The following is a 14,232-nucleotide window of genomic DNA, read 5'->3' on the forward strand; positions in this document are numbered from 1 at the left end:
ACTCCCAGATATGCAACAAAGTGTAAAATATTTAGGATTTTTGCTTGGAAGAGTTTGAATAAGTAATTTTATATCCCAAGCAGACTCCAAACTATTTTTCCTCAGGTAGATAGAAAATGTTGGAGATGTGATGTGGAAGAAAGATGTAACTAGGAGGATATGTTTTGTCACACTTTAAAATTTCTTTACAGAGTAGTCTGTCACAATATTGGGTGAGCAAATGGATGTAACTAAGGATTTTTTTTTTCAGTTTGGATATAGGATCTGGATTGCCTAGACATAGTAAAGCCTTGTTAAGTTTACTTCTGGTGACTGCTAAAAAAGCAATTACTAGAAAATGAAAATCAAAGTCTAAACCAACTGTACCTGAAGTACTGAATATTGTAACAGGGATAAAAGGACTGAGAGTGGGAGCTTTATAAAATGGTAGAAGGAAGTTACATAGACAAAAATGGAAATTGTGGAAACAATACTTGCAGAATAATGTTCTGGAGGAGGAGTGAGGTTTAAGGGAAGGCAGGAATTGATTAATTTATGTAATGTTGAATTGATGATAACTATACCAAAGAATATATGTGATGTATATGTTTGCACCTGGGAATATGCTAATATGGTTTGTTTTCTTTTATATAAATGTATATTCATTTATGTCTTAAGTGATAATTCAATAAAGGTGTTAAAAACAGATACAAAAAATTACTAAGGCTTTGAACTGAGGGGCATCATTTTCTTGGACCTAACCACGGCCCTCCCTCATCATGTAATCTACCAAAGCCTTATGAAGGCTAAAGTCAATATATTCCTGGTAAAATGAATTATGTCATGGTTAAGTGATAGATCCCAATGTGTAACCATACAGGGCATAAGCTCTCTCTTCCTATCCATTCTGGAGTCCCATAAGGCTGTATTCTTGAACTGACATTATTTAATGTTGTATTGCCTTCATTCCTAGATCTAATACATGCTGGGCAAATAAGTATGCAGATGACTGCAAGATTTGGTTGATTACACAAAATGAATCTGATACTGAACATTTAAATTCTTATATGAGACTGGCAATTGGGCACAACAGTGGTATACATTTTAGTTATGACAAATGTAATATAATGTATTTTGGAAAGGCTGCAGTTCATAAACCAGGGTACTTAGTAGAACATCCACTATAAAGGACCGGGAATAGCCATGAGTACTAATCTTTCACATATACTAAACTGCTAAGTAATAAAGCAATGTGTCAAATGGTATACATGTTCAAAAATCTTAGCACAAGTAATGAGATGTGTCTTATGTTACTATAGAAGACATATATTTGGTCAATTTTAGAGAACAATCATATTTTTTGTATATACAATATAGGTCAGTTGAATTATCTTGACAGACTATGAGGAAAATTCACTAAAAGGATATTACTTCACAAAGATTACATTTACAATAACAGTTATAAATACCAATATTTACTTATTGTTCATTATCATTACATTTGTGGTAAAATAATATTTGCCTACAAAGTCTTTTAAAACTCTAGTTTACAACCTATCTTAGACATAAAAAATTTACAACTGTAGTTTAACACAATGACATCAGGGTCTGAAGTTTGATTTAGGCACTTTGAGGGCATCATTACATTACTCTTAACTCAAAGATTGGTGGTGTTATGGAATAAATTACCATTTCATATTAAAGACAGTAAAGAACTTACAAGCCTTTAAGAAACAACTGGATTCATAGGTTAGGGACAATGTGTTTGATCCAGAAATCTTGGAGTCAGCTTTACTGGACGGCCATACCGCCTTAACACAATTTATGAACGTATACACAGTATACAAGCTCTGATATGTCTGACATGCTGGATAATATGTAAGAATTTTTTCAGCAGAATGAATGCATGTGGAAAGAAAAACAGATGATTACACAGTGGATGGAGTAAATGAAGCTAAGGTACATGGGAGTATGAGATAGCAAAGTAAGTAGATGAGATAGCTAAAATGGAATGTCAAGAATGGAACAGAGGGATGAGTTGTGAAGAATGAAGGTGAAAGGAAAACCATAAGAGGAACAAGATACACGGGTGAAGAAGGAAAAAACAAACAAAATACACAAAAGAAGGTAATGAATTGGAGGGGAAGAAAAAACTGAAAATGAGAGGGAGAAGACATAAGCTGGTGCATTCTTATCTTTTCTTTCTTGTCATGTTACCTTTAATTTTAACTTTATATAAAGGACCCTTTCCCTGTAATGGAAAAATATATTGTTTCAAGTTCAACACAGTGCTTCTTCCTACCTCAAAAGCTGCTGGTTGTCCAATGACCACTGATCCTGGGCAGTCCACTTCATGTTGGTGTGAGGTAGAAATATTAAATGCCCACTGATCTAGGAAGCCATTGGGTGTGTACACACCACAATCCTTGAAGCTTGTCTTTCTCTCAAATTCTTCACAGATTCCATCACCGTCATGAAAGTAACACATGCTAGGCTCATCTGCAAAAAAGTAAATTTGTAAATCAGATGCATTCTGTAAACCAAAAGAAGATACGCACTTGTGAACACAAGATGGCTAATAAATGATCATACTAGTATTATGAATACGTTTAGAATGATTTAAGGCTTCAAAATGTCTTGCAGCAGACACTCATTAAAATCTTGTTTTCCCTTCATGCCTTAACAGTGTGTGTGTGTGTGTGTGTGTGTGTGTGTGTGTGTGTGTGTGTGTGTGTGTGTGTGTGTGTATCATCGTATAGCTTCATAGGAAATCAGGTTTTGTACAACACAATATAACAAAAGTAATTCCTTGAAGTCTTGTGCTTTGTCTACAATCATCTTCCAGGTTTTTGTCCTATTCTCCGTTTTCCATACAGCCTTCTCTGACCACTGTTTGCAGCTGACTGTGGTAACCAGTGGTTTATGATGCTGGCCAACTGTTTCACTGGAGATGACTTTGCACTTACTGATTCTACCCGTGTCTTTTTATTTTTGAGAGGTAGTCTACTTGAGTAGTGTGCTGGCCACTCTTGTATGCGATCTTGTGAGAGTCTCTCTTGATGAACCATGTGCTGGTCACCATCAAGCCATTTGCCAAACAGAAGTCTAAAATGGCCTCTCCTACTTTACTCAGGCAGTCCTTATATCCTTTTCTATATGCCCCAATATGTGCATTCAGGTCACCCATTATCAAGAATTCATACTGTCTTGCTTTATCTATTATGTCCTGCAGCTGCTGAATGCACTCTTTTCCTCACTATAACAACCCTGCTGTGGGGCATACGCTGAAATTGTGAATAGTGCACTATCCTTACACTGGAGTCTGACAGCCATGAGTATATCACTAATTCTGATGACATCTCTCACTGTCTTCTGAGGTTTCTCCAGCACCACGATTCCTACACCATCTCTAGTTTGTCCTCCTCCTATGTAGTAAGCTCTGAACTACAAGCCAAGAGGTTTTGCAGTACTGCCCTTCCGTCTTGACTCTTGGATACATAGGATGTCCCAGCCTCCTCCTTACCATCATGTCATCCGCTTCCAAGCTCTGTTGTGTCAGTGAACCTACACTAAGTCTAGCAATTCTTAACTCATGTTTGCATATTGATTAGTTTTACATCTAGCTTTCATGGGTTTATGTTTAAGCATCGAACACTAATCATCAATACTTCCTTTAATCGAAAGGCCATACCATCGTAAAGATTTACATCGAACGATGATAGCTGGCCAACATAGAGGAAGTGCAATGTAGTATCTATCTATCAGTTCATTGAATCCTCCAACCAATCCTCCTATACCAACTCCAAGGTTGCACTACAGCGGACATAGGGCAAGTTTTCATAGCTAAGTTACCAATAAGCAAGTAGTATGATTAATGTTCGATGAGCAGATGTTCAATGAATGTTCAGTGATTAAACATAGACCCAGCTTTCACACAACATAGTGATCCCAGGTAACCCAAGCTGGGCAACTGGACACCAGCCAGTAGTCTATTGACCAAATAATTTAACATGGGTCCTTGGGGCAGTTTGGAGTACGCCAGGTCTTTAACCCACTTATCGCTGGTAAATTTCCATATCCATTTTGGTGACAGTAGTGAAGACCAAATCACCTGGTGCCAATTTTTACATCCTTGAGTAGCTAGCCTTGACATGAAATGCAGTCTCTTATCTGTGTTCTATCTTCAGAATACTGTACACCATAGTTGATGCCCAAAGTGGTTGGTCTATACAATTCTTCCCCTTACAGAGCAGCATCTAGAGTTTGTGCTGCTGCCCACAATTGATTGTCCTTCCCTCTTTCCTTCGCAAGAGACAAACAGTTGATCAGCTTTCCTGAAGGACTGAGGTTTGTCTAGGTGACACCTGAACTGCCTGTGAACATTCACAGTATCAAGAATTTTTTTTCTAATTATTTTTGTATTCAGGAAAAAAGACCGGGAGATTAATAGATTGGCTCAAAGTAAACTGATACTCTCCTAGTAGAAGTCAGAGCAAGCAGTAAAACAGTCTTACATGTTAAGAATCTCAGTTTAGCCTGATGAGCTGGCTTAACAGTCTAATGAACTGGTTTAACAATATTACGCTTTTCATGCACAAAGTTAAGATCCCACGGAGGAATTACTGATAAGTACAAACACTTTCAAAGACTGGTTGATTTGTGGATGTTTAGAAAGGGGAGGACACAGGGCAGACAAACAGATATGGCTAACAAATTAACCTTGACAGAAGAGAAAGACAGGACGCAGGACAGTAACTCACATAAATAATCAAGAACCAGAGGTAGCTGGGACCTAAAAGGCTCCGGCTCTTTGAATGGCACCAACTAGAAAATCTTTTCCACTTACACATATATAATTTTCTAGTAGCAGTTTTTAGCCTCCTTCAGTACCTACAGCATATCCTCAGAAAAACAGGTGTCTAAAAGATTCTATCATCAAGGCAGTCAGATGAAGAGTTTTCAGGTTGGGGTGCATCAAACAATCCCTGTCTAGCGTAAGTATATTCAGTCTGTGGTGAATGCTATAGTAATTACTCTTGGCTATTTTCAAAAGAATGGCGAACCACTGTTGTCCGGGCCAAAAGGGGGTTAGCACCACAATATTTGGGAAGTCCTTCTGGATCTTCAGAAAAATCCTGGATTTCAGCAGAAAAGGTGGAAAAGCATACAGGAACATTTCTATTCACGGAAATGAGAAGGCATCTGTCTTCCCAGTGTATTTGCAAGAATTTTTTGTTGTCTGTTGTGAGCAGAGGCAAATAGATCTACTTGAGGCATTCCCCACAGCTGGATCAATTCTTGGAAGACCTCAGGGTGAAGTTTCGATCCATAATGGTCTATCCTGGTCTTGCTTACCATCTGTGTTACAATGTTTTGCTCTAACAGAACATATGTAGCCTGAAGTGTAAAACTGAGCTGATATGCTACCGACCAGGCTATCTCAGCAAACTTGCAAAGGGGTTAAGATTTGGTATTCCACGTTTGCTTATGCACCAAATGACTGTGATGTAATCTGTGAAAACTTGCAAAGGTCCTGTAGAAAGGGATGATTTAGGGCTTTCAATACTTTTATTAAAGCCAACATATCTTTGACATTTATGTGTTTTCTCTGTTCTTATTTTCCACACACCTTGCACTTTCACTCTTTTTGAAACAGCTCCCTAAGCCCATTCTGAAACATCTGTTATAACAGGCTAAACAAGAGGTGGAAGGGAGAATGGCAGACCTGAATTCTGAGAGAACTGGTCTATCCACCACAGAACCTCCCTTTTTTCAAGCCCCAAAACAGGGATCTGAAAACATACAGAGTGAAGGTGCTGAAAAACCAGACTGACCTAAGGCACCAAATGAAATTTTCTCAAGTGAAGTCTGGCTGGGGAATCACAAGACTCATACAAGCCATGTATCTTAGAATACTAAGAAATTCCCTAGCAGATATTTGGTTTTGAGTAAAAAAACTCTGGAAGAATTTTGGCACATTTCTACTTTGGAGGAAGAAAAGCTCTTCACAGGGACGAATCTGAAAGACATCCCAGGAAAACAATTTTGTGAGATGGGATGAGAGAAGATTTCTGTAACTTCACTTTTAACCCCAGACTTCGTAGAAGATTCTGAATATTTCCTAAGGACTCTTAACAACTAAAGAAAATAATCTACAAATTTATAAAGCAATCATCCAAATAAAGAAAAATATGAATGCCTTGGGGTTTGCAATAAGCAATTACTTTGTAAATATTTCTGGAGCTGTAGATACTCCAAAGGAGTAGAACAAAAAACTAATAATGTGAGCCACATAAAGAAAATCTTAAAAACCGTCTGAACTGCTTGCAACTGAGAATATGGTGGTAAGTATCTTTTAAATCTAGCTTTATCATGGAAACCAGGAAAAGAACCAGAGGTAACAGGTTCTGAAGGGGCAACGTTTTGAACTTTGAAAGCTTTACAAAAAGTCTGAGAAGGGATAGCTCTATCACAGACCTTCAAGTCCCTTCTCTTTTTCATACTAGAAACATCCTGAATAAGAACATCTGCCCTCTGGTCTGCAGGAAAAGGGTGTTTGGCTCCCTCGGATAAAATTTGCTCCAGAAGAGGAGGAAACGGAGATTTCAGGTACAGGGCAATCAGAGATCCCTTGGAAAGAAGGGAAAGAATCCTACTACCAAGTGTACCTCCACTACATGATTTTCAAAACCCAATTGTCTGCAGTCTTGTGGTGCCATATAGGACAAGATGAATCAGAGAGAGGAACAGGTTGCTGGAGAGGGAGGGTGGATCCAGAAAAGGGCAACTGCCATTTTGAAGTTTTGGACTGCCTTGGTTTTGAGACACTTTTTCTTTCTTTTTGGAACCTCCTTCTCTTTGCTTTTTAAAATCCAGTTTGTAGGCACCTCACTATTTTACACTGCTTATTGAAAATTTAGCTGCGGTAAAAAGAAAAAATTAATTTGCCTTTAAAAGTTAGGCTTGAAGAATTGGGTTACTCCTTGTATCAACTTTCTTCTCTCATCAAACCTTTTAATCAAGTCAGCTGGAGCAGGACCAATCAGAGCTTCTTCATCCAGGAGAAAAAAATTACATTTTAGTTTTAACATATTCAGGAAGATTTTGAGAACATAACCAAGCAAATCTTCTTATGACTGACCCAGAAACAAGAGTCCTAGAGACAGCATCTGCAGCATCCTAAGCACACTTTAAAGTAAGTGTAATTATATAAGAAGCAGGTACTAAAGAAGCATTCATGTTTTTTTTTCACCTCAGAAAAGAGAAGGTAATAATTAACTTTTGGATGTTCTCAAAAGACATAAGTAACATTTTTAATATACAAGTCTGGCAGTTTACAGTTCTGAAAGTTAAAGTGGCAGAAGAGTACACTTACTTCCCAAATTTGTCAAACACTTTCCCATCCTTGTCAGAGAGAATGAGAGTAACATTAGCACTTTGTCTAGCAGAAACAGTTTTAGCTAAGAAAGTCACTGCAGGGTCTGCTTTACAGTTAGCAAACAAGTATTTGTCAGTTTGAGCAACCCTGTATAACCTATCAAACTTCCTAGGGGCATGAGGTTTCCTGTCAGGTAAACTGTGAGAAAAACATTGTCTAAAGCAGATAAAACAGTAAGAACAGTGTTTGATTGGAGAATATCCATCTGTGACAAATCATAATACACTTGCTGATCAATGGGGATTTCATTTTCACCCCACTGGGGAAAAACTCTTTTGCTGTAGATAAAGTTTCAGAAAAAGAAAAGTCTTCTGTAGGGAAATGTGAAGTAAAACTTTATTCAGAATCAGAATCTTCAGGTTGGAAGACAGTCCTGAAGCAAAACAGTTAATCTCAAAATCCTGCTATCCTGAATGAATTTCAGAGTCACAAAGTGCGGACACCCTTTAACTTTTATTCACAGCAGAGGAAATGGTAGTAGAAAAAGCAGAAATTAACTTTGTAGCAAATTCCAACAAATCTTCCCTGTCCATGGAAATAGAAAAAGAAAAGGCTATATTTTTTTAACTTGTCTTTCCTTTCATTTTCCTTTTCATGGGAAGTTCCCTGAAAAGGATCAACCCAAGGTAAACACATGTCCCCAGGACCCAGGCTCCTTATCCCAGCTATAAGGTAAAACACTTGCCCTTTCCCCCACAGCTAACAAACATGACCTCCCTTTCCCATGGAGGATATCCCTACAGCCACAGAAAACGTATCTATCCCTTGGTTCTTAGTAGCTGCAGGTGTTGCACCACAGGGACCAGAAAAAAAGATGAACAGTCTGAGGAACCAAAACTGAGCACAGCAGCGTTACCATCAGATGCTAAAGCACAAACCTCCCTGATTACTTTCTTCTTGTTATGGATAGGGGAAGGAAGAACCATGGAGACTGGTGACTGCTCCATAGGTTGTGGATGAGGATGAAGCACTGAAGACAGAAAGTGGAGTCTGAAGGAATCACTATAGTTGTAAGACAAAGGCAAGTTTAAGTAAGAAAATCTGAAGGAATCAGTACAGTTTTAAAACAGTTAAAGGCAAGTTTAAGTAAAAAAATCCACTGACAGTCTGCGCAGCCACATAGTACTGTACCAATGCATCAAACCTACAAATGCTACACACAGAACATTCCCATGACAAGATTTCAGATCAGTTTCCAATAAAACACAGCATATTTTCACAGAAAAAAAAAACACTTTTTCCTAAACAAAATAAATTTAATGGAAAGTATTCCCCAGCAGGGGGACTCAACTGCCCATCCATGTAGGATTGCTAGCTGACCGACAGCTCCACAGAACCTGCTAACGGAGAGCTCTTTGACAGTAAGAAAGCCTGAGACTTTTGTGCTGTAAGTGTCCTTTACATGGAGCTCCTCACAGTTCCAGGATGTGGAGGTTGCCCTTTGGCTTTGAAAAACTGCGTCGTAACAGTGGGGTAAGAACTATACAGCTTAGCTTACTGCAACAGTGATTTAATGCTGAACATTGTGTATTGGCAAAACTAACTGTACCAAAACGAACAGTGCTGAAGAGCCGAAGTTCAGCCAACTAATAAGTAAATATGGTCAGCACTAAGAACTTATTAAAACCGTCAGCACCACGGACTTTTAAAACTCAAAATGTATTGTTGCCAAACAAACACATAAAATAAAAAGTAAAATAAAACGTATTAACTTCTTCACCACGTTTTTCGTCCCCACCTTCCTCAGATCCTACTCCCTACTCAATTATCCCTCCCTAATTATATAATTTTTCAAAAAAATAATCTAATTAAAATCATCTAATACTTTAAAGAAACATAGCCATATTTAAAACAAAATTAAAAACAGTTGCTTACTTAAATGCACCATTATAATAACTTATGAAAGCATATTATAAAACTGCTATTTTACTATCTTCCAATAAAATATATATATATATATATATATATATATATATATATATAGCAGAAATATAAACTTTTTAAATATAATCATTTTAAATACTTTTTAAGTAATAGTAGATGTAATTCAACAAGTCACTGCCATATACAGAGATGTTCAGCTTACAAATTCAAACTTGCAAGTAGCATAATACATCATTGATCTTAATCTATCATAATGCTCTATCATAAATAATAACATTAGTGATTGTTACTGAGAGTTTAGGTGAATATACCATCTCCATCTATGAAATACTAGAATGCTAATACCATATTACTATATATACTGATAATTACCACCATAAAAAAGACATTATGTTCTTACCATAACGTTCCATGTGAGTTGTTCATCTCGCCTTTGTTCTTACACGTGGGTACGGAGCCGATCCATTGGCTCCGAGTCGGCCGCTTTCCAAGCTCAAGATTTTTGAGTAGCTCGAGGCACAGTCCCTATCCCATGATGCTCTCTTACCAACCACCAGATCTAGTTTGCTGAACCCAGCAAGAAAAAATACAATTAAGCACAAAAAAAAAAAAAAATAATATGTACATATGTATATAGCTATTTACAATTAGCTAAGAGATATTCTGGCTGGAAGGAAGGGCACTACTCAGACCAACCAGACCAACAGTCATACCCGTTCTTCCAAAACCCAGAGGGGGAAGGTGGGAGGGAGTGTAAGAACAAAGGTGAGATGAACAACTCACATGGAACATTATGGTAAAAACATAACTTCTTTATGTGAAGTTGTTCAATCTTGCCGTTTGTTCTTACATGTGGGTAGCGTCCCAAGCACCCTAATCCTGTGTGGCTCATGGGAGTACATTCCTGAGAACAGTGGAACCAAAGGAAGCCCTGTCCACTTTGTAATGAGTGATAAACATATGAGGTTTGGACCATGTAGCAGCTGTACAAATGGTGTCCAAAGGCAAACGGGCTGCGTGAGCCAGAGACATAGAAACAGCATTGGTAAAATGAGCTTTCACTTCACACTCTAAAGGTTGGTTAGCTGAAGAATATACAAATTTTATACAATCAGATAGCCATTTTGACAATGTAACTTTCGATACAGAAAGACCCTTCTTACTGTCAGCATAGGAAACAAAGAGCTGATCCGATTTCCTAAATTCCTTTGTTCTGTCCAAATAAAACCTCAATTGTCTGTGAACATCAAGCTTACGTAACATGTATTCCAATTTATTGGAATGATGTCTGAAAAAGGTGGGAAGCTCAATAGACTGGTTCAAATTAGCCTCGGAGCAGACCTTAGGAAGAAAGGTAGGATTTGTCCTGAGAGACACTCTGTCGAGATGAAAGATCAGATATGGAGGTCTGATAGAAAGTGCTTGTAGTTCAGAAACTACGCGCCGAGGTAATAGCCACCAAGAAAATAGTCTTCCAAGAAATAAACTTCAGAAGACAAGATGATGCAGGCTCAAAGGGGGGGAACATAAGTTGAGACAGCACCAAATTTAGATTCCAGGGATTAACAGGATGTCTGATAGGTGGTCTAAGGTGATGAGCCCCTTTCAAAAAAGTTTTACATAACTTGTGGGACATAATGTTTGAACCTTTGCATCCCACATGAAAGTTGGATATAGCAGCCAATTGGACCCTTATAGTAGCAGCTGCCACACCATCATGGAAAAGCGAAGTCAAGAATTCCAGAATACTATGAATAGGAGCTACATAGGGATCAATATCATGCTGAGAAGCCCAATGAACAAATCGCTTCCATTTGCTGTTGTACAGTTTCCTGGTGGAGACTTTATGAGAAGAAACTAGAATATGTTGTACTGCTGAAGACAATTTATATGTCCTGGCTAGGTTGGGAAGTGGAGCAGCCAAGCTGCCAGTTTGAGGGAGAAAAGAAAGGGGTGAAGAACTCCCGACGAATGAGTCAGAAGGTCTGGCACTGGGTCCAGAACCCAAGGTTCTTCCACTTGGTATTGCTGAAGGAAGGGGAACCATATCTGTCGAGGCCAAAACAGGGCTATCAGAACAACAATCCTTCCCAAGCTTTTGGCTTTCTGTAAGAATCTGGGGAACAACAGGGTTGGTGGAAAGGCATAAAGGAGACCTGAGGGCCAATCGTGTACAGGCGAATTTGGGCTGACCCCGGTGGAGGGTACAGGGCAAAGTAGCTTCTGCATTTGGCATTCATTGGGGATGCAAAAAGGTCACAACAAGGCTGGCCCCCATCTGTGGAATATAATTTCCACCACTTGTTCTTTGAGGGACCACTCATGAGGCAACAGAATGGCTCTGCTCAGTTTGTCCGCTATCATGTTGGATGACCCCAGGATGTGCGTTGCTATCAGAAAGCGCCCGGTGGATACAGCCCACTGCCAAATTCTCAGGGCCTCTCGGCATACGGGGTAAAACTTGGTTCCCCCTTGTTTGTTGATGTACCAGAATATCGACATGTCGTCTGTCTGTATTGCAATTGTCTCTCGAGGTAGAGTCTCATGAAAGTGTTACAACGCTAGAAACACCGCTCTTAACTCTAGGACATTGATGTGCAAATGGGATTCCATCTCTGACCAAGTGCCTTGGACAGTTCTTCCCTGAAACAGCCCCCCCCACCCTATCAGGGAAGCATCCGTGGTCACTGTGGCTGAGGGAGGGAGAAGTACAAATGGGCAACCTAGAGTTACCTGGTGGCTGTTCAACCACCAAAGAAGGTCCTTTTTGCAAGCATTTGTCAGTAGAATCTTGTGTGACATTGGAAGCTGTTGATAAGACCACTGTGTGAAGAGTAACCATTGGAGTATCCTCATGTGCATCCATCCCAGAGGAACCGCTATGAGCGTTGCTGCCATGGTGCCCAACAGCTTCAGAACCTGGAATGCAGGAACTCTTCTTTCTATTAACAAGTGGGACACTTGACTTCGTAGAGAGATTACTCTTGCTTGAAGCAAACTGACCAAGGCGGTGGTGGTGTCTAGATCTGCTCCTATAAAGGAAATATGCTGCGATGGCGATAAAGCAGATTTTTCTAAATTTATGGTTATGCCCAACTGGGAGCACATGTTGATTGTGTAATCTCTGGAACGAATCAGTTGATGACTGGTGGTGGCAGTGAGGAGCCAGTCGTCCAGACACAGAAACACGTGGAATCCTAAACGTCTCAAGTGAGCCGTGACCACTGCCATGCATTTGGTGAACACTCTGGGGGCTGAGGTGAGACCAAAGGGCAGCGCTCGGAATTGGTAGTGACTGGCCCCCAGCCGGAAACGCAAGTGATCTCTGGATGGTCTGGCCATTTTGATGTGGTAGTACACATCCTTCAGATCTATAGAGCACATCCAATCACCCATTTCTAGAAATGGTAGTATCGATTGAAGCGTGACCATCTGGAACTTTTCCTTTTTGACAAAGATGTTGAGTTTGCTGAGGTCTAAGATGGGCCTCCAAGTCCCCCGTTTTCTTTGGAACTAAAAAGAACCTGGAGTAAGTTCCGGATCCTATCTGGCCTGCTGGGACTGGCTGGATGACTCTTTTTCTAGCAGCTTGTGAATTTCTATGGCTGCTTGATGCCGCAGACTGGGTGGAATGTCTGGGATTCTTGTACGAAAATAAGGGGATTCTGAAAAGGGAATGATGTATCCTCTGGTAACTATGCTTTTTACCCAAGAATCTGATGTAATTCCTAGCCAGGCGTCTGGCTATAAAGCCAAGCGACCCCCGCCTGCCTCCAGAGCAGGACAGTTGGGCCTCCTCTCAGGAGTGCTGATAGGGCTTGCCAAGGAACTGCTCCCTGTCACCCTGGTTCGGGGTGGCGTCTACCATTATTACACCCTCCTCTACCCCTGGAGGGAGGTTCACTACGTGTGTTTTGGAAAGCTCCTCCTCGGGGTTTCCGGAACCACATTTTCCCACCTTTCTGCCCTTTGGGGTATGGTCTAGTAGGGGTGGAAAAAACGGACTCCTACGGCAGATAGAGTCTTTCCCTCCTGCTCACATTCTCCGAAGATCATACGATCCGTTGCAGCGGCAAACTAGATCTGGGGTTGGTAAGAGAGCATCATGGGATAGGGACTGTGCCTCAAGCTACTCAAAGATATTGAGCTTGGAAAGAGGCCGACTTGGAGCCAATGGATCGGCTCCGTACCCACGTGTAAGAACAAAGGCGAGATTGAACAACTTCACATCATGAAGTTTTTCGAGTAGCAGGTTTCATGTTTGCCTCTCATATAATATTTCGGTTTAAATTAAATATGTCATTCCTATTAATATCATCACTGATTTTATAAACAGTGACAAAACCATCTTATATGATCTAAAACGTCAATGTGTATAATGTTTGTCCACACTGGTGCACTGAGTCTATGAAATCCTTCCACAGAAAATGGATGGATGGAGCACACAATTTTCTTTACCTGTTAATATATTTTTCAATCATGTTACCTTCAGATTTCCAAAAATAAAGCAGAGACATAAAACAAGGGCTACATATTCATTGATAATGAGGCTGTTTCTTTTCTGCTACTACCGAATGACTCTAGCGAATTCTTTTTTTCCATAGATTTATCTCCAAAATGGATATTACTGAATGCCTTTCAAGGACATAAAAACATTTTCAAAGTTTTAGTTTTAACAGGCTTCTAACTTGCTTAATTCTTATATTGGCTTAAATGCATTGTCTCCCCTCAACTGCACACCATGTAAAAATATACTTCACATTTACTTGACAAAATGGACAACCCAGAACAGCCTATGTGACACTGTTGAATTCTGCTGGTATTCTAATACTGATGTATATAACTTACAGAATTAATTTTCTAAACCTTTTGTTTTCTGCAGCAAGACACATTCTTAAAATAAGGCTTTTGTTCAGGAGGACTGTAAAGCC

At 39.6% G+C, this 14,232-nt stretch overlaps 1 protein-coding gene across 1 annotated transcript in view; it reads right to left on the reverse strand.

The window, feature by feature from the left end:
• PAPPA (pappalysin 1) overlaps nucleotides 1-14,232 on the reverse strand; it is a 3,990,201-nt gene that overhangs the window by 1,295,688 nt on the left and 2,680,281 nt on the right. The window contains exon 10 of the mRNA XM_044058178.1: nucleotides 2,282-2,478. Coding sequence (XP_043914113.1) covers nucleotides 2,282-2,478 — 197 coding nt within the window. The remainder of the gene's footprint in view (nucleotides 1-2,281; nucleotides 2,479-14,232) is intronic.

The sequence above is a fragment of the Protopterus annectens genome, chromosome 16.part0, assembly GCF_019279795.1.
Source record: "Protopterus annectens isolate FY-2018-M chromosome 16.part0, PAN1.0, whole genome shotgun sequence".
In the NCBI taxonomy this organism is placed as follows: Eukaryota; Metazoa; Chordata; order Ceratodontiformes; family Protopteridae; genus Protopterus; species Protopterus annectens.